General features: G+C 41.0%; 1 protein-coding gene and 1 long non-coding RNA gene across 5 annotated transcripts; one reads left to right on the plus strand and one right to left on the minus strand.

Annotated features, from left to right (window-relative positions):
- Nucleotides 1–528: 528 nt before the first annotated feature.
- On the minus strand, nucleotides 529–1670 carry LOC138240818 (uncharacterized). Its single transcript, XR_011190068.1, has 2 exons — nucleotides 1520–1670; nucleotides 529–927 (listed from the first exon to the last, which is right to left on the minus strand). It is a non-coding gene; the product is annotated as an uncharacterized lncRNA (long non-coding RNA).
- A 22-nt stretch (nucleotides 1671–1692) lies between these two features.
- mdm1 (Mdm1 nuclear protein) lies at nucleotides 1693–24090 on the plus strand. Of its 4 annotated transcripts, XM_015352906.2 has the most exons (16): nucleotides 2176–2251; nucleotides 2682–2756; nucleotides 3099–3201; nucleotides 4495–4820; nucleotides 6354–6488; nucleotides 10320–10505; nucleotides 11248–11384; nucleotides 11953–12049; nucleotides 12472–12510; nucleotides 14149–14327; nucleotides 15611–15892; nucleotides 16190–16353; nucleotides 16888–17030; nucleotides 17398–17632; nucleotides 21886–21954; nucleotides 23192–24090. In XM_015352906.2, the coding sequence occupies exons 2-16, from the start codon at nucleotides 2682–2684 to the stop codon at nucleotides 23299–23301; spliced, it is 2280 nt and encodes a 759-aa protein (XP_015208392.2). In that variant the 5' UTR covers nucleotides 2176–2251; the 3' UTR covers nucleotides 23302–24090. The 4 variants fall into 4 exon arrangements, with proteins under 4 accessions (XP_015208394.2, XP_015208395.2, XP_015208392.2 ...); XM_015352908.2 differs by lacking the exons at nucleotides 2176–2251; nucleotides 2682–2756 and adding an exon at nucleotides 1693–2075; XM_015352907.2 differs by lacking the exon at nucleotides 12472–12510.
- Nucleotides 24091–24823: the final 733 nt, after the last annotated feature.

Below are 24823 nucleotides of genomic sequence, written 5' to 3' on the forward strand. Positions count from 1 at the left end.
TTTTATTCAATTTATTTAGAATAAATCAAAGTCCTCTTTTAATAATCTTCTAGAATAATTTAATTTATAATTCAATCTAAATTTGCGTTTGTGGCTGCTTTTTTAATGAAACCTTAAGCTAGAAGTGTTGAGGATTACAATAATAACAGACATTGAATTATCAATATGTTAATCTCCCTAATTCTTTACACCAAATTTATAAAATGATACAACCTGTGAGGGACGAACGTCCAATTAGACCTATTATTAGGGTAGTAGTGTCGTTTATTTTGTTGCCTCACACTTTGTAGTAATGCAGTGTTTTCAAGTTCAAATCAGTAAGTAGGACTTGTAACTTGTCTATTTTTCTTTATGTATGTTTCAAAGATGAATCAAACAGAATATTGCATGTGCTTTTGCTCACCATGTTACAGAAAAGCTGCTGTTTCTATGGTATCTGTCCAGCAAAAAGCAACCTGATACATTCTTGGGCTTAGATGATTGTTTTATACTGACAGGATAAAAGAACTGAATCTTTTTAGTCTGGAATAAAGAGTACAATGAGGGATGTAATTTAAGAATTCAGCATCCTCAAAGGCACTGACTCATCAACCATGAAGACTTCTTCAGAATCAAAGAAGTAATTAACATGTCCTTACAGATTTGAAAAATCCCGACATCATTAATTTCAACTGGCCGTCTTTAGTGCAGCTCTGGGGTCGTGGCTTCAATTCCTGGGATGCTGTCTGCGTGGAGTTTGGAAGTTCTTCCCGCCTTTGTGTGTGTTTCCTCTCACAGTCCAAAGACATACTGGTAGGCTAACTGGCTTGACCCTGGTGTGCGTGCTTGCATATTTGTCCTGTGAGGGACAGGCGTCCTGTCCAGGGTGGACCCTACATGGTGCCAGTTGCTTGGCAGGATAGGCTCTGGATCCTCCATGACCCTGAACTGGTATAAGTGGTTAGTATGGGTGGTTACACGTCTTTGGGCATAAATGTAACAAAAAAAACGGACATTATAAACCTCCATACGGACAAACGGTAAAAACGTAATTTTTATACTTTATTCTGAGCTGGTCAGGTAACTTCCGCTAGTTGTCTGCACAATGTATCAACAACCAATTTTCCCTTTAACGATAAATAACAAATTACAGGAAATTCCTCTTCATAGGAGGAATGAAGAATAAACACTCGGTATACGAATATTAAACTGGCTCGAGGAGGGTGCGTTAACACCCTGTCATCGTAACGTCTCTCGAGTCAATTAGCAAGACATGAGATCTTAGTCAGAGCTTTCTGTTTAGTGTTTATTTTACCTCATGAGTTCAGGTTAAATAGCTTTTACATAAAATATCAACTGGGTGTTTTTAAAACAAGTATTTAAAACACTTGTTATAATGAATACATTGTTAAGGCCTACTCGAGCGCACAAGTGCATTTTGTAACAGGTTATTTATTGGCTATTTGATTTTTTGCGGTGCTCAGAGTAAGATCCCGATCATTTTCGATCGCGTACAGGTTTCACTCTCTCTTGAGATTACCGAGTCACGTGAAACTTGATCCGTCACAACTGAAATATAGTGCGTATTCAATGTTTCCTTACAGGAAGAGAATGCCGCCGTAATACTTTTTAAAATTATTGCTCAAACTCGGCTTTGCAACCTTAGCCTTCACTTTTCAGTCCGACGCACCGCGCAGATCCTGCTGTTTTTGATTGTCTTCGCCTTTGCCGAAAAAAAAAGAACATCTCTAACGATCACCTCGAATCTCCCACTTGTAGGTGTGTGAAACACGATATCAAAACAATGAACCGACTGAATGCTCACAGAACATTGGCTCCCAGTCATCCACGTGGTGCATGGCCACTACAACAGGAAGTCGTGGATAAGAAGTGGGTCCTCCTACCGTCTGAGCTTGATCAAGCTTTCGCTGGGCTTGTTGAAGGACGCGATGAGTTTGCTAAGGCAACGCAACACTGTTACCAGTGGCAGCTTTGGCTTGGTTTTTGGGTGGTCGTTGCCGACAGCACAAATCCATTGCAGGTTGTTCTGCTGAGTTAACGAAACATTCTGCATGAAAATGCCAGTCAGATTTAAGGTAATTTTTCTTTTTCTGTACTGTTTAAAACAACCGATTGCTCGACAGCTCAGCAGGGAAGTGCAGAACTGCAGAACAATTCCTTTTGAACACGGATCGCGCGTTACGTCAGCAGAGTGATGTTGTTCAACTGGAGGAGGTTACTTTTTGGGTAGTTTTCTCGGTTTCACCGTCAGGTAACCTGTGCGCACCCTCTCAGTCGAGTATGGGCAGACCAGGACTAAATTAAATCCTGTACACACAAAAAAAAACTTCTTCTGCGTCTGTAGTGTTTTCGTTTTTGTTTCATGTTCAAATCACTTCAGTTTAAACTGCGACGGTTGCTCTCATACGCTGAAGTGTGTAGAATTCAGGAAAGCTGCGTCTGGTTTTGGATCAAAACATTAAAATTACACCACTGACGATCAAAACCTTTCTTTGAGGCTAGCAATATCATTTAGACACGACGTATCTGTCACTTTCGCAGAACAGGACCTCTATATGAATTTAAATACTGCAGAGCGACATTGACCATCGAAAAGGACAATACGGTATTAGTATAATCTGGTTATGGACTGCACAGATTAATTTTTCAGTGATTAAGCAAAAACCTCACCTACTTTACAGATGGAAAGGAATGACGCTGAGCGAAGAAAACGTGACAGTCTTGAGCAGTGCTTTAGTGATGTGCACGAATCCAAGGCAAGATACAGTATCCCCTGCTTGTACTATACTTTATATATGATGTAAGGAGTTTACAGTTGTGTAGAAAATGCAACCTGCATGGTTTATCAGTACTTTAGAGAGAATGAAAGATTTATCATCTGGACTGCTTCTGTTGACGCGAGCTGTAAATTTGCGGTTCATCCTGACTTGTCCTCCCTATACCCCAGTCGTGTGAAAAACAAGTACCAACAGTGTTCCTTACAGGGATAACAGCAGCAGCAATGGGACAGTTCAGTAAGACAAGAAAGAAGTGGTAATGCAGAAACACTAGTTAAGGAGTATCTTCAGCAGTGGGGTAACGTGTCTGTGTCCGTGCAGGGAGTCACCGAGTACAAGAAGAGATACGGGTGGAAGGACTCGGGGTCTCCTGTCTCTCCGGACCTCAGGGCACCCGGTGCGGGGCTGCGCTCAGACCAGCTGGGTAAGGAAGGCAGGAAGGCAACCTCCAGATCACAACTCTCTGTCATCTGATGCACAGTCTTTCCTATTTGTAATTTAAGTTTTAGACCCAATATATTCTATTGACTTTCAACTGTCGCTATTAAATTGTCTTCCAAGGGTGTAGAGCCGTGAATCCACAGTTAACAACAACATCAGTGCTGGTTTTGTTGTTTTTAGCTAGGTTCTTTTAAAGGTTTTACTTTCATACACGTGTAGTAGTAGTAGTAGTAATAATAATAATAATAATACAAGCCCTAATTAAAATATAGCTTTGCTCCCCTCCCCTCCACCACCACCAATGTGTAACTCACATTTGAATGATATAATACTAGCCAAAGTGCACCAGCACTCTCACACACATCAGCTGTCAATGGGAAGGAGAATAGCACAATAATGAAGCCATTTCAAAGATGGGGATTATTAGGAGGCCATAACTGATAAAGGCCAAGGGGAGATGTAGTCAAGACACCAGGGTAACACCCCTAGTCTTTTTGAGAAACATCCTGGAATTTTTAATGACTGCAGAGAATCAGGATCTTGGTTTTAGATCTCATCCAAAGGACAGCACATTTTTTACAGTATAGTGTCTCCATGACTATAGTGGGGCATTAGGACCCACACAGACTGCAGGGTGAGCACCCCCTACTGGTCCAGTCCCAACCTTGGCTTTCGCAGGAGGTCTCCCTTCCAGGTGCTGGCCAGGCTCCCACCAGTTTAGCTTAAGTGAGCTCTGAGTTGCGAGTTGCAGGGTGATATAATTACTTCTTATACACAGCTCATGCTGTATCACTGTTTACTCCATCGCAGGCCACACAGACACCAACATGCTCCCACCAGGGCCAATTTTCCCAGAAGCCAATTTAATTTGTTGGTGTTATTTTAATATATTCCGACTTAAGGCTGGTGAACACCGTGTCTCCAAAGAGCTTGTAATTTGACTGTATACATCATGAAGCAGATTCATCCTGAGAGCGTAAGGACTTTCAGCTGTGCTCCTGGGTTTTAGAATATTTCAGAATTTTGAAAGGTGCCAGGAATAACATCGGCAAAAGAGTAAAATCCAATTACTGTTTAGCTGGGACATTCCAATTTGAGGACAAGCAGAGATTAACTTTAAAATTACTGCTATAAAGCAGATCTGATTATACGCTAAATTTCTTTTCCATTTTGAGATGAGGAATGGTGTGGGAGTTAAAGTTATTAGTTGAATTACTGCTCGTCTTTCACATGGGTGGTGTTGGTACCAGCCTGTTGTCTCTCTTGTCTGTTTTAGGAATTACGAAGGAGCCCAGTTTCACCTCCAAGAAGAGGGTGCCTTTCTACCGTCCACTGATCTCCAGGTCTTTCCAGTGGGAGCAAGGCGACGGCTCTGAGAGATCCCAACCAGCCGCCGCAGAGGAGAGGCCGCTGTCTCCCGAAAGAACGGAGACTCCACCAGCTCCACGGGTGCCCAGACTTCCCAGATCTCCGTCGGAGGATTTAAATACACAGCCTTTCCCAGTGGCAAACGGCAAAAACTTGCCTTCCTCTGATCCAGATAAGCATTGCCCTACTCGCACAGCAGCAGCAGCTGAGAGATCAGACGCTGGGCTCGACGGAGTAAGTGTAATCTGATTTGGGGTGTCCACAATTAACCTCTTTTCAGCCTGTTAGATGTCACACTCTAATGTTGTCAAAAAAACAGTACAGTAATAATAATAATTGCTTACACTTATATAGTGCTTTTCTGGACACTCCACTCAAAGCGCTTTACAGGTAATGGGGACTCCCCTCCACCACCACCAATGTGCAGCATCCACCTGATTGATGCGACGGCAGCCATAGTGCGCCAGAACGCTCACCACACATCAGCTATCAGTGGGGAGAGCAGAGTAATTAAGACAATTCATAGATGGGGATTATTTGGAGGCCATGATTGGTAAGGGCCAATGGGAAATTTTGGCCAGGATTCAGGATTACTGCAGGAGTCAGGACTTCAGTTTTACATCTAATTAGAAGGATGGTGCTTGTTTACAGTATAGGGTCCCCGTTATACATTTTCAATTGGATAACCAAGATGAGGCAGGCATTTCTTACTATTGCTGTGTACTCCTGTTTGTAACAAGTTGCATTCACATCTTAAAAAAGATGGATTATTCTTTGCGCCAAGGTCTCTTTGCCTGCCTTGTTTGCTGCTGTGAAACTCAAGCATCCTGCGCTGCCTAACATACTGTAGCTGGCTCTGTGACTTAGTCAAAAAAGGCTGAGAACATGGCAGATCAAGAAAGAGTGAGAGTATAACAGCTCTGCTTTGTGATTGAACCTTTTAAGGTTCAGTAACAGAAGAAATACAATTTGGATTTGGAATACTTTTTATCCATTACTTTCAACTTCCAACAATATTGTTTTTTAATTTGCAGGTTAATATGGGTACTTTTTTCACATGTCTTTAATAGACTGATGTATCCCAGTTTTCCCTATAATTATCATTTTTTGGTCAAGCTATGTATAAGCTCTCATGTACCAGGATCTCAACAATGAGCTGTCCCCCAGATAACACCATTTCTTCCAGCACAACTGTCAGGATGTAAACTAATGTAGGACTGGGATTTGTTATGTCTGTTGGGGACCACTCTAGGTGGTCATGTGTTTTTTTTTCTATATACTAATATATCATTGTTTACTTATTTACTGTCAGTAGAACTGGGACATTTCCTAAATAGAGGGGGTTATTCGTAGGACAGGGTTTTGGAATGTATGTAGGTTGATTTCTTGCTTGTGTCTGAAACTTTAGGTTTAAAAAATAAACTCAGGATAAACTCTCGTGTGAGTAGCGTTAAGAGAGGAGAGAGTGAAAGGAGAGCCGTGGTCCTTGTTCGTATTTTGTAGTTTTGATATTATAAGTTTTTTTTTTCATGATTGAGAAGAAATACATTTAACACAGGAACCCAGTGTCTTAAGAATTTGAGAATACTCACTCTCCGAGTCTTCAAAGCCACGAAAGCATACAGTATCTTCTTGAAAGATCAGGGTGTCCACTCACTTGGCTTTTCTGACACATTTGGTGCTTAGACAGTTTCAGCGTGGAGCTAGCTTCATGTGTGTAAGTGTTCTGAATGCTTCATGGTGTTGTAAAAAGCCATCTTGTTTCAGGTTCACCGGGTCATGCAGAAGAAAGCTGGTCTGAAATCAACTGTACGTCGCAGTGCAGCACAAAACTCTGAGTATCAGAGACAGTTCTCTTGGAAAACGGCACCAGTTAGCTCCCCTCTCTTGGCTGCTGAACAGGTATTCTGTTTGCTCTTGTCTGTTATTCTACAGGGGGACAGTTGTGAATATTAAATGTTCTGCATTACTGGCAAGTAATGGGCACAAGGCACAATGCCTGTCCATTGCAGGGTGTGCACGCAGGCGCACACACCAGGGCAGTTTTCCCAGAAGCCAATTACCCTAACAGTATGTTTTTGAACTGTGGGAGGAAAACAGAGCACCAGGAGGAAGCCCACACCAACATGGAGAGAACACACAAAACTCCATCGGCTAGTAACTGCCTTAATCAGACTAATGATTAAGCCTCTTCCAGATCTTCAGGTGCTGCTGCTTTATAGAAATCTGGGACATTCGGGACCAGGGTTGGAGGAAGAGGAAGGGAAGCCAACAGTGAAATTAAAAAATGTGTAGTGTTATAGTCAGCATGTGCAGTGGTTGCTTCGGACACACTAAATCATGACATTTAGTGTGACTAAAAGGCTTGTATACTCAGCAAAAGAAACAACTCACTGTGGTTTAGCAGGTATATTTTTGGAAGAAATAGATTATGTATTTGAGGTATTTAAATTTTATTGGGGTCATTTTGATTAGTTGATCATTTATGACTGATTACACTTGAGTAACGTTAACTGTTGCATAAGCCAGAAATCACCTGTTAAGCAGAGCTGTTTAGGCACAGGGTATACAGTAGATGAAAATCAAGGTAGAAAGATTACAGTTACTGCTTATCAAGAGGACATCACCTTGTAGGATGTCAAGAGGTGTCTTGCAGATGTGCAGAATGATATAATAATTGTAGTGTAGTAACAGACCAAGTGATATTCCAGCAGGACAATGCATGTTCTCTTGTAGAAATGGCTTTCTTACAAGGTGAGAATGTGAATGCTGTGGCCATGTTATTTACATCTGTGGGATGAACAAGGATGACATCCCAGAGCTGGCATCCTGGGCTCAGTGACCGGTGAACAGGCCTGTGCTTGTCTGGGCTGTGTGAGACGAATAGGATAGAATTTCACAAGAGAGTGTCTGCATGGTGGTGCAGAGTATGTGTCAGTTGTACAGTTTGGATTGCCTCCAGACAAGCTACCAGCCTCGGACTTTAAAGTGGACCCCCTGTTGATCAATCCTGTTGGTGATAAGCGTTAATGAGTATAATGAACTAACATAGGGAACTGTGTCAAATCTGGTCAAAGAAAAGTCTCTGCGAAAACATTGTCATTTTATATTAGTGCCTTAGTGAATTATCTTCAGTTATAAATGGTTTCTTTTGATTTTCTGTGTATAGTAGAAAAAACCAAATCTGCTTTGCATATCATATAGGAGGAAAGTGCTGCCATTAAGCTGCTAACTACTGTAGTATTATTTCTGTCAGCATGAGTTGCCTTTGTTGGCAAGAAAACTAGAACAACAATGCTGGTCTGAGATCTCCACATCACCTGGGATTCTCCTTCGAGCAGTGCCAATAGTTGATTTTCACTGATTGATTCATGAAATATACCAAGGGAATCCAACTGGGCAGCTTGCATTAAAATACGCTGTATTTAATATTTTTAAATTTTACTTGCCAGTTATTTTTGTAATGTGCTGTACCCACTCAATTTGAAATTGCCACCTCTGTCTTGTTCCCCATATCAGCCTGTGAGTACAAACCCTGCACCCGCAGAAAGTGTAGGCAGATTTCTCCAATACACCCTCTACAGCCAATTGTCTTTTGACACGTCACAGTTTGCACAACCCTGTAACGAAGGTTCAGTGCTGATTGGAGGAGAGGCGCGTCTCTCACATCACACTACACTATAAGTCTGAAAGCTCCAGAAAAGGAGCAGGAGTGTCTATATCGCTCAGAGCCAAGAGAGCCCTGGCCATTCAATCCCAATCCCAACCCTGCTGCTGGGTGCGTTTTGTGCACTTGGGGAATCTTGGTTCCCCAAGTGCACAGCTAGTAACATGGTCACAAAGCCTGGACCTCAACTGTGCTCTCGTGCAAGTCTTTACTGAGCCCCACAAATAAAGCTTTGTAGGAAGCCAAGGCTGCCAGTATCACATTGTTGTCCTCTTTTGATGAATGGATGAAATGGGTGTTTGAATTATTTTCGTATTCATGGGAACACAAAAGAATGCTTCACTCCCCTTCAGATGAATATTCCATGCCAGTAGCAAGAAGCGTCAGCTATAAATAGGAAGTAGAAACGTGTGAGCTTGAAGCTGCATATGAAAAAGACATAATTGTTTATACTAACAGGTTTCATCTTCTGGATAATGCAGGGAAGGCCAAAAAATACTTGGATATATAATTGAAAGCACAGAAATTACATCAAGCAATGCTATTTCACGATGCATTAGTAAGACCTTCAGAAGACTTTGACTACCACCGTACAAAAAAAACCTTGCACCTCTGGGATAAGAAGAGACACCAGAAACAGACCATACCTCAAAGGAAAACCATAGCTGAACCTTTTTAAACAAAGAAGATTACAAGGATTCCTGATTCTAGTGTACTTAGTCCTTGGGGTATGAATGTCCAAGATATGGTCAGCTTACAAGCTGGTTCCCATAAGAAATAATAAGAACTTCAGATGGTGGAAGAGCGAATGCACTCAGAATACGCGATCAGGGAACTGAGGCTCACTCACTTGCATCACAAGGGGATGAGACCCAAGGCCACTGGGTACAGTGAATCACTCAGTCATGGCGTGTTTTATTTACTTGGCTTTGTTTGGTGTATTTTAGTGGTTATTTCGAAGGTTAATAGCCCTTAAAAATGACAGAGGAAGAGAAAACTGACAAAAACATGTGAAGTCTTATAAAAAGAACAGCAAAAACCTTTTGAATCGAACGTGGAGATTTCAACAAGTTATGAAGTAATTGAGTCTAACCCAACTGTACTTGGAGGACTGAGTGTATTCAGAATCTCTCAATGGCACTGACAGTCAACCCAGGAAACTTGTACAGAATAATTAGTGAAACACAAGTGGAAGCTGGGGGAAAGTACACTTAAAATTGAAAGATCACCTTTTACCATAAAAGATTGAGAGAGTCTGGAACCAGCTACCCAGTCATATTGTCAAAGTCTTTGACCTGTCTTCTCTTAAGAAACAGGTGGATGAGGGCCTTGGATCAGTTGTCTTTTAGCAGCCAGGCACTTTAGATGAGCACAATAGCTTTCTCTTGTCTGTAATCATTTACAGTATCTAAGAAACATATTCTGTGGTGTTTCCTTTTTGTTCTCTTTTTGTTTTTTGTTCTGAATAAAGGAGAAAAGCGTCACCGGTGGCTGCATAATTAAACATATCGCCAGCAGGTGGCAGCAAAGTCTCATGTTGGTTTTAAAAGCAGGTTTTCAAACATTTTATAGTTGACAAATACTGGTAGAGGTGAGTAGGTAGCGGCGTCAAAGTTTATTCCAAGCTGAAAAGCGAAGAAAGGAAACACGACGTTTCGCCGCCTTCGAATCTCACAGAGGTTCTCACTAAAGAAAATGCAGTCATTGACTATTTTAGTGCTATCGGTTTAGGTCATGTGTGCACAATTGTGACATTTCTAAATTAAGGGACATGCAGTGATACCAGGAACTCTGTATGAAAACAGTGGTTCATCACAATGTTAAGCACAATGATGGAAAGTAGACATAAAGTGTTTCTGTGTGTAGTTAGAGGTTTAAAACATTTGTGTTATTCAGTATTTCTGTTGTTTTCTGTACAGTTGTTCTGTTAATTATTCACATATTACTCTTCACCAAGTGACAAAGAAATACATTGCAAAAAATCCTTTGCCATCACTGTTAATAATGACCGAGTTACGAAGACCAAGAGCTGACCAGGCTCGTTCGTTTTCTCTCCCTCCGACAAGGTGATTTATAACAGAAACAGGGATGTTCCCCCATTCAAGTCGGATGCTGTGGTGTTGGAGAGCGAGTACAAGAAAAACTTCAAGGGCTTAGTCCTGCCCAAAGGCCCCAGGCTGCGCAGGGACGTGGAGGAGAGAGAGGCTGTGCTGTACGAGCCAGAGAATATCTCCCCAGACAAAACCCCCAAGGTACAGCTCACCTCCCAGCCCTTGCAGTTGGTAATAAAAGAAAGCAATGAACAGTAAAAGACTGGAACCTTCTTCTGTAGGGTAATGCGAATGTTTCGTTTTAGGAATTGGCCTAAATGAGACTGGTCTTTTCAATGGTGGTGTCTAGTTCCTTTATTTAGTGATTTTATTTCAAACCTGAGGAGAGCTAAAGGTGAGTCAATGTACTTTTACATTGGTGCCTCCATGGTTTTTACAGACTCTTCACATCCAGTTAGTGATCGTAATCAGTGTTAATTGCAAAGAATACAGTCTAGCAGTAATGTCCTGTATTTGTACTGCCGTTTAGCCCATGAGAGCTGATTTTTCTCAGGATAGAGATCACTTCTGCATTCCATAGGCTCTGCTAGAGACACATCTCGCAAAGTTTCCAGATCTTTATCTTTTGGGTTTGTACGCAGAAGTTTTTATAGTTCCTGCATACAATAGAATTCTGACACCTGAAACATGCAAATAAGAAGGCTTACAGTGTTATGTCCCTGACACACACACACAAGCTGGATCAACCTGAGAAACACACGAGGATTTTCCCAGCGGAACACGTTGGATAGCACTTTTTCATTATGAACTAAATTCAAATACTAGAGTATGTCGATGTGACAAAAGACACTCTCTGTACATGAATGAATTAGAGTATTTCTGGCTCATTTTAGTGGCCAATTCTGGCCTAGTGAGACCCGACTCCCCTTCTTTTCTGTTCCAGAGTAAGAAGAATAAAAAAGGGGGATCCACAAAGCACAACAATTCTTCCAGCGTTCCACATCCCAGGAGAGAGCGGGAGAGGCAGGTCTCGAGGAAACAGAACCCAAACAGGCCCTTCTTCCCTCACCGAGGGTGTGGGTGAGCTGCAGCAGGGGCACAAGGCAGACTCTGGTTTTCTGTGGTTCATAGACATGGTGGCTTTTGCTGGCTTTGCATTCTTAGTTGTTACCGATCCTCGGTCTTGTCTCTATAGCAGTATCGTGTGTGAACCCTCATCCTTTTTGGTTAAATCTGTGTGCGGTAACTGTCTATTGGAACACTTGATGGAAATACATTTTTTTACCAAAAGGGCTGAGAAAGGGGCTTTTAAAATAGTTTTACTTAATATCTGCCCATAAAAAGAGAGAATACAATTGTTTTTGTTCTAGTACTCATGATTTCTCACTATAGCTATTTAACAGAATAAAAGTAAATTGTGCATCATCAGTATTGCTGTTTTGGCAAGCAACTTTTGGCAACCCTCTTTGAATGAAATGTTAATGAGACTACAGGAACCTGGTCATTCCAGTAGTTGTTGATTGAGATTTTATTGCCTATCGGTTACCTCAGGTTCACGTCTGGGGCTCGGTTAATGGCATCAGTTTGCTTGATTCAATTCTTTACATCTCCCTGACCTTTTGAGTTTATCTCCCTTTGTTTCCCCCAGGAAACAGAAGTCGGAGTACAGTGCGAATTTCCGTTCCCCTCTGCTGTACAGGTACAAAGACGGCGCATGGATAAAAAGCCCCTGCGTGGGAGAAGAGGTAAGGATTGAAATTCAACTCCAGACTCAGACATGCTTCTTTCAACAGGAGAAATCAAGACTTTACTGAAGAACTTACACAGGATTAAAAAAGCCTGCCTTTGATTTAGTTGGGGGTAAAAAGAGGAAGATGACAATAATGCTTTTTGGGGAACATTACAGGTCTTTTACTCAATAAGTAGTTAGGCTTTTCTAAAGTAGTTTTCTACTTTATTTTCTGTGAGGGATGGACAGTATGATACACATTTTCATCTTTTCTCTGACAGCAAAATGGTCATCTGTACAATGACTTGCAGTACTTTATTTATAGGTTTTGTTGTTCTAATACATCATGTCATAAAACTAAATTAATGTATGAACCTAATTAATTTTATTTGTGTACACTGCTCAAGGTAATGGTGAATTTTACCTTCATCCTTGCAGGGATCTCAAAGAACCCTTAATCACATGTGGTATAATGAGGTAATACGGATTGTCTGGTGTCCCTTTGAAATTTGTTGTCTTTGTGCTGTCTGTGCTGGTAACCCCGCCCTAGTACTGTTCATAAACAGAGTGGTATGCCTCACTTCTGCAGGTGTTTGTCTAGCGATTTTAGTGTTGCAGTTCTGGTTTTTCATACATCTCGCCTGTCGACAGGCTGTCAAGAACCTGCTCACGTGCCCATTGAAGCGTTTCTTTCCCTTTTTAATGGAATTTTACATGGACGTCCAGGAGGAGGGGAAGGGAAGCCCCAGACCTTGCCCACTCGGCCTCGTCTCGGCACAAGCGTCAGGTTTCTGAAACCTAACCGCACGTTTGACACTGAGCATCCCTTATCTCCATTTCACCTTTGCAGAGGTTACTATAGGGATGGAGTCCCCAGTACTCGTGTACTTGCAATATGTCTGTTGTTTCGTCAGTCTAACAGGTTAAAAATCAGACTGATTTTATTACTCCTTCATTCCATCTTACTCCAGGCTGTCAGAACCAGTGGTTCCAAACCCTAATTCTGAGGGGACCCCTCTATCTTTTGGCTTTGTGTTCCAGTTGAATTCAGTCTTAAGTCTTAATTGATGTTCATTTTCTGTTTGAGGCATGTGTCTGAATTTGCTTTCAGCTCTTAAAAGGTCTGAAGGGATTTGTAATTTCTGACTGTCAGAAGGGCTCTCATTAATGTCTGTTGCCAGGAATGGGTCCTCTGTAGCACACGAGAGCTTCCTGCGGCAGTGTCTGAGACACTGTCGTCTCCACCTGCGCCTGATCGACACGTTGAGGAGTGATTGCAGAGAGTTACGTTTTGGCTGAACGAGAGAGTATTGTTCATGCATTTTTCGAATTCTGTACTCTTTCAACAAGTGCAAACAGCTCAATTAAAGGCATAAATAAGACCCAGTGATTACCGGCTCAGTTGGAATGAAAATCCACAGACACAGGGATCTCCGAGGACCAGGATGGGGAACTAGTCTAAATTATTGAACCCTCAGGGAATTCTGCTCGTACAGTATGTGTCTTTGTAGGGTTACCTGCCTTTTTCTTTGCCATGTTCTCTGTGCTTCAGTGGTTTGTGCTTGCTAGTGCCAGACCCCATAGGGACTGGTTTCCGCCTTGTGGCAAAGAGGCATCACTTGGAATCCATACCACAGCTCAGGTTTCCATAGTTACCATTGTCTCCAGAAATCTTGCATGAGATCCCAAACACTCTCTTCTCATGTCTACCCTCTTAATAATATGAATCTCCCACCCTTTCCATCATCCTTCTGCAAATAACTGCATGTCTTGCAAATTTATAAAGCAGAGTTATGGCTTTAAAAAGCATGGTTATGGCTTCAGCCAAGCGGTTTTTGTGTCACTTGTAAATACTAGATAGAAACTGTGGCTTTGGCTGACAGTTAATGATGTTGTATTGTAATGAAGTGCCACACTATAGGAAAGTCACCCTCCAAGTAGATTTAGCAATCTACTTACTAGTGCTGTTGACACAAGAACAGGTGTAATGCATTCTTTCAGTCCCCTCTTATTTTTAATTGGGTAGATGGTCATTTTGAGTGTGTTGAGGCCTTACTGGCTGGAATGGAGGGCAGGGCTCTTTGGGCATTGTGTGGAACTCACTTGTTTCCTCAGGTGAAAGAGCTACGGGAGAGAGCCGAAGCCTACAAGAAGAGAGCGTGGGGGACCCACTTCTCTCGGGAACACCTCAGCCAGATCCTCTCGGAACAGAATCGCCTATGGGAGGTGAACTCGTCTTCCACTGTCACTGAGGACACCGTCAGCGACACGGTGAACGCCCTGGACCTGGCCAGGTAAAAGCAGCTTCACAGTACGCAGCCCGCCAAACAAACATTCATTTGTTTCATTCATTTGTTTCATTCAGATCACTGGAATTTGTTCGAACCCAGAGTGCCTTCCACAGCTCAGAATTATTGATCTGCTGCACATTATTAGCAATTAGTGTTGATGAAAATAGAGTATAATAGTAATAAAATGGTGATAAAAATGTCTATATTGTCAATATTTGAACTGGTTAGGTTGTTTGTACAAAATGAAGACAGTATGGATTGTTAATGGAACACAATATAACATTGCCTTAAAATAAATTTAACAAGTACGCACATGAAAAAAACATCAAAAGCTGTGGTAAATGGGAGTGCAGGTAGGTGTTTGTGTTATGAAAAGAACCGTTTGAAAAGTATATAGGGATATATACTTTTTTCTGGCATCACTGAACCGAGAGGCAAATGCGCTTTCATAAACGTACCATAAACAACTTTGGCAATGATCTTAAACAAAGGCCTCAGTTTATTCCTGGGTATAACTCTAAATTCTTCATACTGTACAAGCTCTTCATTGATGAATTCAAATGGATTTGTCCCTCACGTGGTCAATAATAGCACAATGAGCCAACCATGTTTGATGTCCCAATAACAGGCAATAATAAAAACAGCTTTACAGATTAACCCATCCACATACTCTATCTGCTTGCTAGCTGCTTACTGGTTCCCTCCTTCACACTCATTGAGTAAGATTCATGAAGCTTGTTGCAATACTAGTGTATGTCCTAGTCTTACACAGCAAAGTTACGCTACAGGTGTATTACACTGTGCAATTCCAGCTATAACACACCATAGCTGTTTGAATTGTAAAGTTGTAAAAATGTATTCCGTATCTGTTTTTGTGGGTTCCTTTAAGGTGAACTTCCACAGTATTAATCGATTACCTCCTAGATAATAGATAATAGAATCAGTGTAAAGGTTCAGTCATGTTGTAAACCAAATGAGCGAGATAGGCTTAATGGCTTCCTTTGGTTTGAACCATTCTTATGTTCTTGTGTTGAAATCACTGTGAGAAGCCCTCAGTGATTCAGACTCAAACACACTCTTTGAACTCTTTGAACGTAACTTCTTAGAAGAGCTTCAACAAGAGGGTATAAGTTTACAATAAAAATTGTGTGCCAGCCTCTCATAACCGAGAAACATGACATCGGTCAAACTCAGTTTGGTAACTTTAGCTCACTAAAAATAGGTTTGAATAATGATACAGTAATTGTATCAGGTTGTCCCTATAGCTGTTTCCTCTGTGTGTCCAGGGCACGAGACGTGAAGAGGAGCCCCAGTCCAGTGAGCCCTGGCTCCCTGTCTCCTGTGGGTAATGCAAAGAGCCGCACAGAGGAGACAGAGCAGGCCGGGCTGCACAGCAGGCCTACACTCCCAGTGCAGAGGAGGCTGGCCTGGGAGCAGGAGGACCGTGGGCCCGAGAGCAAGGGGGAGGAGCAAGGAGAGCACACTGGAGACCTGGGAAGACAGGAAGAGGAGCAGGCTGATGGGAACAAAAAGGGAGATGATGCCCAGGCAGGACAACAGCAGAAGGAGTATGTCAGGAGTCACTGGGATAATTATTTTGAAAGAGAATAACATTGTATGCTCAGAAGTTGAGTGCCAGGCCTAAAGGGATTCTAGAAGTATCATTCTAGAATGATAGACCCTTAAGAAGCTTGCAATGCAGAAAAAAGGTCAGAATTAATATCAATACTGTATGAAATCATAACAGGCCTGTGTGCGACCAGAGATTCAACTTCATTGTCTTTCATGAATGTCTTGATTCATCTGGACTTTGTTGTTTTTTATTTTTAGAGTAAAAACAAATTCCGCTGTCCTTTTCCTTGCAGGGTTAAGGCCACTGAGCAGCGTTCCTCCTCCAGGTCGAGCTCTGACGTGACTGCGGGATCTTCAGAGACTAGCAGTGATGGGGGAGGCCGGCTGCCCACCCCCAAGATGAAGACCTCAGGAGTGGCCCAGAGGACACACCACGACCTCACCACACCAGCCACCGGTAACCGGGGCCCTTTTCTTCAAGGCTTTGTGAACAGTTATTTTATCATCCATCCATTTTATTACTATATGATCTGGTTCAGGGTCGGGGGGGAACTGGAGCCTATCCCAGCAGGCAAAGTGTGGAAGACGGGATATACCCTGGTTGGGATGCCTATCACAGAGCATGCACAGACACAAACACAGACATGCACTCACTCACGCTAGGGCCAGTTTTCCCAGAAGCCAGTTGACCTGCCAGTATGTCTTTGGACTGTGGGAGGAAACGGGAACACCTGGAGGAAATCCATGGGAACACAGGGAAAACATGCAAACTCCACACAGATAGCACCTGCCCCATTTATTTTTCACTTTTTTGTAGTGCTACATGAAGTAAAAGACAATTGCAAGTTGTGGCTTGGTCATCACGTGTTTCATCTCTTTATGTCAAGCCAATGTATACTATTGTGATACCTAAACCTGCTATACAGAGTGTTTACTAAAGCCAAGAAGAAAGTGGCTCCAGATGCAGTCATGCTGTCTTGTCGTCCACTAGGTGGTGCTATTTTAGTTTCCCCTCCGAAGCAGAAGCCCTCCCCTCAGAGAGTGCCATGGAAGAGTGAGCCCCCTTTGGGCAAGCCCTACTCTCCCTACAAGCACCTGGCCAGGGACTCTTCACCGCCCCAGAACCCCTCGAAGGTCAGCTCCGTATGGCCCACTCCTCGCTTTTAAACACAGGCGCATTGCCAGGGAAAAGTGTCCCATTCCTTCTGTTTCCTAACAGGGCATGAAATGCGAATGGCTGATTTGATTAGCAGGAGGAATGTTTGCGCTAACAGGGACTTTCAGAGTGCCTTTACTCTTCTGATCGATACGAAGAACTTTGGTAGCAGCAAGACTTGTGGGATACGAGATTCTTGTGTTTTTTTTTTACTTTACTTGAATAAGTAGAGCCTGTTAACAATGCACGAGACTTGAACCGCACTCTAGTGCCCAAATGTAGGCGCCTGCTCATGTGTGAACTTCTCCTAAACATGCAGTGATGCGCGGGCTCTGTTCTCTACAGGCCGAGGAGCGCTGCTCCTCACAGTCTCCTCCAGCTGCAGGACTGAAGACCACCGACCCAATACCCCTGCGAGTGGACAGCTGGCCCTCTGACTCCCCACACAAGGCCCAGACCAGCCCCGCGGCTGCCAAACCCTTCCGGAAACACAGCGCCTCTCTCGCCCCAGTACCCGCGGGCCGAACCCCTGCCTGCCGTATCCAGGGTGCACTGAGGGACCCCGAGTTCCAGCACAACGGTAAGTGTGGGTTGGCGGTAGGGAAGACCAGGACAGGGTGGTAGTCCTTAACGTTCACCAGCTGTTTGAGGCACACTGGAACATGTGTTGTCGTTTTTTGTTGCACTTTAAATTGTCATTTCTTTTTCTTTACACCCCTTCCCTAATTTGTAATCAGGCTTTGTCAATGAAATAGCTGTACAGTTAAAACCCTGATACCATAGAAGGCATGAGGACAGACCAGGCTTTCCTCTGATACATGCAAAAGCAAACCATCAAGCTTTCTTGGTGCCGTGAGAATGTGGTGCCTACAGCACGAGTAGCATTAAACGGAGGACTGATAACACTGCAAGCTCATACAGTAGGTGCTCTGCAAGCCACAGGAATCGCTTCAGGCAGAATGTGGCCCAGCTTCCACTTATGTTCTGCTGTTTAGGGAAAGCTGGTCATAGTTAACTCAGTCCGCAATTGTTTGATACTATAGAGCTCAATATCGTTTTAAAGAAGCACCTTTAGTGGTTGAGCAGCTGAGATGTATGCTGCCCATTTTGGCTGGTGGACTCCAAGGAAGCAGCTGTTTTTTAAGATATATCAAATTAAAATTTCCTAATGTTGCAGGCTATATGACAGTAAATATGTTTCAGCTCAGTTAGCTCACTCAGTTATAGATTAAGTTGAATAACAAGTCCAGAGGGTTGAATAACACATTAAAGCCACTGTATTTTTATGCCCTGAATGCAATTTTAAAAGCCATTTTCCAGCTAGCATCTAGTAGGTTGTGTTGAAGGCTCTACAGAAGACCAGGCAAGATTACAATGGTGGTCACTGTCCCTCAGTGACATTCCCTCTCAAGTGTGGAATGATTCTAAGGGGAAGACTGAGTCATACCTCCAGACATAGCGTACGAGGAAAAGAAGAAAGAAAAGGGACATTTTCTTCTTCAAGCGTGTTTTGCTTCTGCATTTTTTCGTGTCTTTTTACTGAATGATCCTGGTCTCTCCCTGTGATGGTGGAAAAAGTTGACAGAACCATTGATGTACCGTCGGCATAAACGACAGAACTATGCCGAAACCCAAGCCGTCTCGGATCGAAGAGGTTTGCTGCAAAAAAGCCTTTTCCCACACGTGCGTTTTCTTTCGCGGAGCCCTGACCTGCTGCTTTGTGAGGTCGGAAAAGCTGCAGAACGCCGGGGAAACAAAACACTTGCAAAACTGGAGAGTCTACGACAGTAAAAGGAGAACATGAGGTACTCTGAAATGGAAGTTTAACCCCAAAGTTGAGTCAGCCAGATTTACCACACGGCCTCTTACAGCACAGACTAATGACGGTATGTAGGTCACCCTTGCAGGGGCAAAGCCAGTTTAAGAAGAGGAGGCTACCTCAGCAGTTCTGATGTGCATGATATAATTTCCTTTCCACCGTAAATTCACCTTTGTGTGTGGCTGTTACCTGGCAGGCCGGGGGGAGGCCTGACGTATCGCCCCTGGAGTTCCGCTCACTGCACGGGCACTTGTGACGAGGCTTCTGCTTTTTCAGCTGCTAGTTTCCACGTCAGATACTCCTTTCGCTGGGATTTCCCAACCTGGAGGTCCCAACTTCTTTAATTCAACCTCTATTTCTCAGCACAGCCTGGACTTGAAACATGGATGACGTTTTCTTTCTTAAAGGGCTTTTGATTTATGAAGAGTTTGCACAGGTATTCTTGTCCTGCTTGATACGGAGTCTGTTGTATAGTTGGTGCTGCCGCTGTGTTTTTGTCATGAGATTTAAATTCTTTTTGTTAAGGTATAGTCTTTGCAGTATGTGTAACCTCACGTTTAAGGTGGTTCAGTAATGTGTACTGTACAAAAGCACATTGGAGGGTGTCTCTTGCTTGAAGGGACTGATGAGTGAGTTGTAATAATTGAAAAAGAGCATGAAGAAATAGCTGGGTCTTTCCTTTAATACAGCCGTCCATCTGGCAACAATGCAGAAAACCTGCAATTAATTTTAAAAATGATCTTGGGCTTTTGCTGCTATAATATCTTTACCAACTCAAAAAGTTTTCACTTCTTATTTCTGTTACCTGCAAATTAATCTCTTTAGTGATTTGGGGGAAATTACACTTTGCTGATATGGAGTGGTTCATTTAGTTTTATTCTGCTTTCTGTAACAGTAATGTATATTACAACATAGGCAAAAAAACTAACAGTCCACATTAGTGAGAAAATCCTTGAAGTGAAAAGTGCAGAGTTTCCAGAATGTCTTTGCCCTTTCAGGTATTATTATTGTTTGAGGTATAAAAGAGATGATCAGTCTGTAGTGTCTGAAATGCCTTTGGTCTAAGACATTCTGATGTCTGATTTTCAAGTGTATTTTTAACATATATTTTTGCTCTCAGGTAGCAAAATCATCTCATTTTGTATTTTGCTTTTCAAATACTTGTGTGAAAGCTTTACAAAGGCATTGTAGTGTTAATCTGGCCTGATTAATGAAAATACTTCTCAGTGCTGGTTTTATCAGGCGCAAGTCTTTCTCTGTCCTGCTACAATACCTGTATAAAATTATTTTGTGGGTTTTGAAAGAGGGAGTTTTTTTTTTGGCTTCCTCCAAGCAAGAAGTACAGTAACTAGCAAAGTGCTGATTTGTTCATGAAGAGGGACTTTTAATTGTATAGCTTTACTTACTGGTATATTGCTTGTGAGCATTGAAATAGAACACTTACTGTTCTAAGTGATAAATTACATTTTTGTATTAGTAAATGCCTTGTAATAAATAGTTGGGATTACTGAACGCGTTGTCTGTATTGCCCTGACTTCCTTTGCGTTTCTTTGAGTTTTGAACTTGCTGAGTTCAGTTCCTGAAATCCCTTGTTGAATGTAAGCTTTTTTTTTTTAAGGCCAAAGTGCATAATGTCACCTCTGTGTATTCTGAGTGTGTACTCATTGAAATAAACTCAGCCCACAGAGGCTTGAAGTCATTTCTTGGAATTTGTATGACATAATGCTAAAATTTAATTTTTATATAGAACAGTGCAGTACTGGTCAGTATACTAGAAGAGTTCCTGGGTTTCCTGACTGAGACAATATATGCATAAGAGACTGACATTCTGGGATAAAACATATATTGCCATTGTTAAATATGCATTTTTTCGTTAAATATATAGTGGATTACCAAATCCACAATTAAAGATGCTTTTTTTCTAATGCTGTATTGAGCTGAATGAGAAACAAAGCCAACTAAGCTTGTTTAAGTGATCTTTTTTAAACTGAAGAAGTGTTTATTTTTTCCTTCTTATGTCACATATGATCAGCTATGTACTAGTAATTATATTATTTAATTTATGAGTGCTTTCAGGAAATTAAAGGCACTGTACAGACGTGCACACAATACACAACAGAGGCAAAATGAAAGTAAAAAAAGGGTAAAAATTGTCGTAGTGAAACCAGAAGATAAAGTGATACATTAAAGGCTTTAGTGAAAAAAAGTGAGGTTTTTAAGTGAGTTTTGACCATATACTGTAAACAGCTGCATCTTCTCTAGATCAGTAGTTCTTAACTTAAAAAAAAAGCCCTTTCTTGGGTATGAGACATGCCAGAAATATTTTAGAAAGTAAATCGCAACAAACAAAATTACTTCAACGGTTTTGATGTGAGCCAAACATATTTTGAGAACCAAAGGGGTGAAGGAGCAGTAAAGTTTGAGAGTCACTGTGCTGGTAATTCTGTGCATTGAGCTCCATAGGTCCAAGTCCCCCAGCTAGGTCTGCGACCGATTAAGAAGATCACATACAGTAGGTCGAAGGTTCAGATCTGGACTCAACACTCATGTAGTAAATCCTTAAGAATAAATTCAAGAATTAATCTATAGGTTGATTATCCATTGTCTCAGACATGAGAAGGAGAACCTTAGAGCCTAGTTTAAATTTCCCAGGGAACCAGTGCAGTTTACTGAAGACGAGAGTTACGTGCAGTTGCAGAGTACTTAGTATGTGAGTCATTTAGGGATCTCAATTTAGATCCTTAAACATCTTGAGTAAATGCAATGTTAGTCTTTACATCTTACATGTAAATATTAGAGGAACTACAGATGAGTGGATGCCATTGATCTAGATTTACCTGAATGAAAATACTGTCTGATTTGCCCCATGTACTGTAGGAATGTTGTCTGTTTTTTGTTGAACATGATTTAGAAGTGGACTTAAGCACCTAACTACATCGCATCTCTAAATAGCACTACTGTAAGTGCAAAAGTGAAATTAACAAGTATTTGTTGTTTCTGTTTTGTTTTTCAAGGTAACCTTGGAGACTTGAGGCCTGGACTCTTTGCTTTCTCGTCCAATGACTCTGATATCTCTGACAATGGTAAAGTGTTTTGCTCTGAGCAGAAACTGCACCGCCTTTTGCTGCTGGAACTGGGCTTTTCATTGTAGTCAAGTCCAGGAATGTAGTGGATAAGATGTAGTATGTTAATTGATCTCTTTATTAAAACATTGCCTCCAATCACAGTTCTGACAAATGATCTGAACTTGATTCTCAAATATGTGTCTCTTCGTTGTTTAAAAGTGAAGTTAGGGTCAGGGCTTTTTAAGGATTTTAATTAATGTGTGAAAACTTCAAAAAGTCCATCTTTTTTCTGAGCTCAAGAGATTCATGAGTTTAATTCTAGCTGCATGTGACATTTTATTGTATTGATTTCTTTCTTTGTTTTTTACTGGATCTGTTTAATGGTTTCTCTAGAATTGACAAAACCTGATATTTAACATTAAAAATGAAAACAACATGCCGCTTAAAAACTGCTGAATATCTGAGATGTCTGATATTAACAATATTTGACTTCAAAATTCAATACATTCGCAAATTAACATTAAGATAATTGGTGACAATAACCGAAAGTAGTTCTGAACAAAAATCCTACAGTAGCTTACTATAAGAATTTATATTATTTTGTTTAAACATGAAGCAGTTTCTTAACTATTAAGGACATTTGACATTTAACTGGTCTTACTCCAGTTGAATTGATCATTCCGATCACTGCATCATTATATGTAATATGTATTTTATTTCCAATTCTGAGGCAGTTTGATTTTGCATGTTCTTGCTTTGGGAGTGAAGTTACAATGAATCCAATGTAATTCAGTTTAGTTTGACCACTTCCCTTCAGAGAAATGGTCAAGCTGTCGAGTTCTTCTATGAATTTTGTTTTTAGGGTCTGCAAAATTCCATATGGAAATCCTCTACAACTTGCAGGAGATAAACAGAATATTCTGATTGTTAATAACACGGTAGTAACTGATACTAATGTTTCATTTGAAGGTTATTTACAATGGTGAGATTGTGTACAAATAGTAAGTAAGAGTGGAGAACGGAATTTGTGATAATTGTTAGAATGTGCTACTAAGACCAAAACCAGTTGAGTGGTATACGTTACATATCACAGTAAAAACCTAAATTAATCACAAAGCAAAAACCTCTTTTTCTGTAGTCTTATTTTGGGCATAATGGAAATGCTTTTTGTAGTATTTATGTATATGACGTGTGGGAAAATTGCCTTAACAGCACCTTTTTTGCAGCACTAATCAAGCTGATGTTCTGTGTTCAGATGACAGGATGTCACAGATCTCCTCCCGGTCAGCAGCCTCGAGCTCCCTGGCTTCCGAGATTCTAGAACGAGCTCAGAGGAGAAAAGAGAACTTCTGGGGAAAGAGCTGATGGTCACCTACCGCGCATCTGCCTGCTCCCTCCATTCCAAAACAGACTTATTTTTAAAATCGTGTGTATTGTTTTTTTTTAACAGATCTTTTTGAATTTGAAAACAAGTTTTTAGCATTGTGTGATTTTTACAAATTATGTATGTTATGAATTTCTGTTTTTTTTAAAAAAATAACAATTTTGGCTTTGTTTTTTTCTGAATCGAATTTGCAGATAGGTATTAGTACACTCTGAAAGCAGTGAATTCATTGGGGAAGTTCTCCAATTGTTAAGTCTAAAGTTTCTTAAACAGTTCTTATTTTCATACAGTTTAAAAATGTGTGGGATGTACTTTCATCCTAGCAAATGGTATTTGTCTATGTATGTGGAGTACAGTATTGGAACTGTGTTTTTAAATTAATTTAATTCAGTTACACTGGTGCCAAGATGAGACTTCAAGAAATGTTGGGCAACTGTAATACAAATATTACACTTAAAATTGCAAATAAACTTTTCTTAGATGATACCAGTAACCATATGTGGGATAGCTTATTGAAAGGACACTCCTACACATGTAAATGTCTTTCTTTTATAAACAGATGGCATCTTTTTTTAAATCTAAAAGTGACAAAATACTCTTCAGATCTATTTTCATTCTGTTACATATGAGTGGAGTTTTGAATAGTAATTGTGGACAAGAGTCAATAGGAAGTCCTAAAAATGTGTGGATGCTGTTTATATTTGTTCAGTGTTCTTTTCTGTGTTTAGTGTAAAATATTGTAAGGAATTAAACTTAATTTGTATAATGTGGATATACTTGAATGTTTTCACAACTAGTAAATACAAAACGTTTGTAACTTTTTCTTTACAGCTATTTGGATTCAACACAAAAGTTTCTTTCCTAGTGAAAATGAGGACACTCCTTGACTGTGTCACAGAACCTGAACAGCTTGGAGGAGGGTGAATTGTAGCATGTGTTCAGTTAAATATTTTGATGTTTACTGATCACCATGCAGGCATGTCTCCCTTTCACTTATGCTTTAAGTCAAAATTTTAGTTTGATGCTTTTTTTAAATACCAAGGACCAGCTTTTAAGAACGGTAAAAAAAGGCCAATCTTACAATAACTTTTGGAGATATTTAGTTGGTCATATGGAAAGAACTACAGTACCAAGGAATAGGCAATATTAAAGCTGACATATTTCTTTTAGTTCATGCACATTAAATATTTTGTACACAAAGTTGTCACTAGTATTTATACACCTAGTGTTGAAATCCATATTAGCACCACAGTAGATCAATAAATGTAAAATTTAGTCATCTGATTCATTTGGGCCTTGAATATTCCTCTACAACAGGGGACGCAGACTCTGGTTTTGAAGCAGGTGTTGTAGGTCTCTTTAAATCTCCAGTTTCTCAAGAGGAATGACTTCCACTTCTCCAAGGGCCATGGTTAAATGAAAACCAGAAGCATTTTGTCCCAGCAGAACTGCAGTTGTATACTCCTATTTTACAGAGTGAAAAGCACAAAAGAAAAATCTTCT

The sequence above is a fragment of the Lepisosteus oculatus genome, chromosome 7, assembly GCF_040954835.1.
Source record: "Lepisosteus oculatus isolate fLepOcu1 chromosome 7, fLepOcu1.hap2, whole genome shotgun sequence".
In the NCBI taxonomy this organism is placed as follows: domain Eukaryota; kingdom Metazoa; phylum Chordata; class Actinopteri; order Semionotiformes; family Lepisosteidae; genus Lepisosteus; species Lepisosteus oculatus.

Bases quoted from the DNA above. Each gene is read 5' to 3' on its own strand.
- mdm1 (XM_015352906.2), top strand. From the start codon at position 2,682: ATGGAAAGGAATGACGCTGAGCGAAGAAAACGTGACAGTCTTGAGCAG. The intron at 4,821-6,353 runs GTAAGTGTAATC...ATCTTGTTTCAG, and splicing joins CAGACGCTGGGCTCGACGGA to GTTCACCGGGTCATGCAGAA. The intron at 17,031-17,397 runs GTCAGCTCCGTA...TGTTCTCTACAG, and splicing joins CGCCCCAGAACCCCTCGAAG to GCCGAGGAGCGCTGCTCCTC.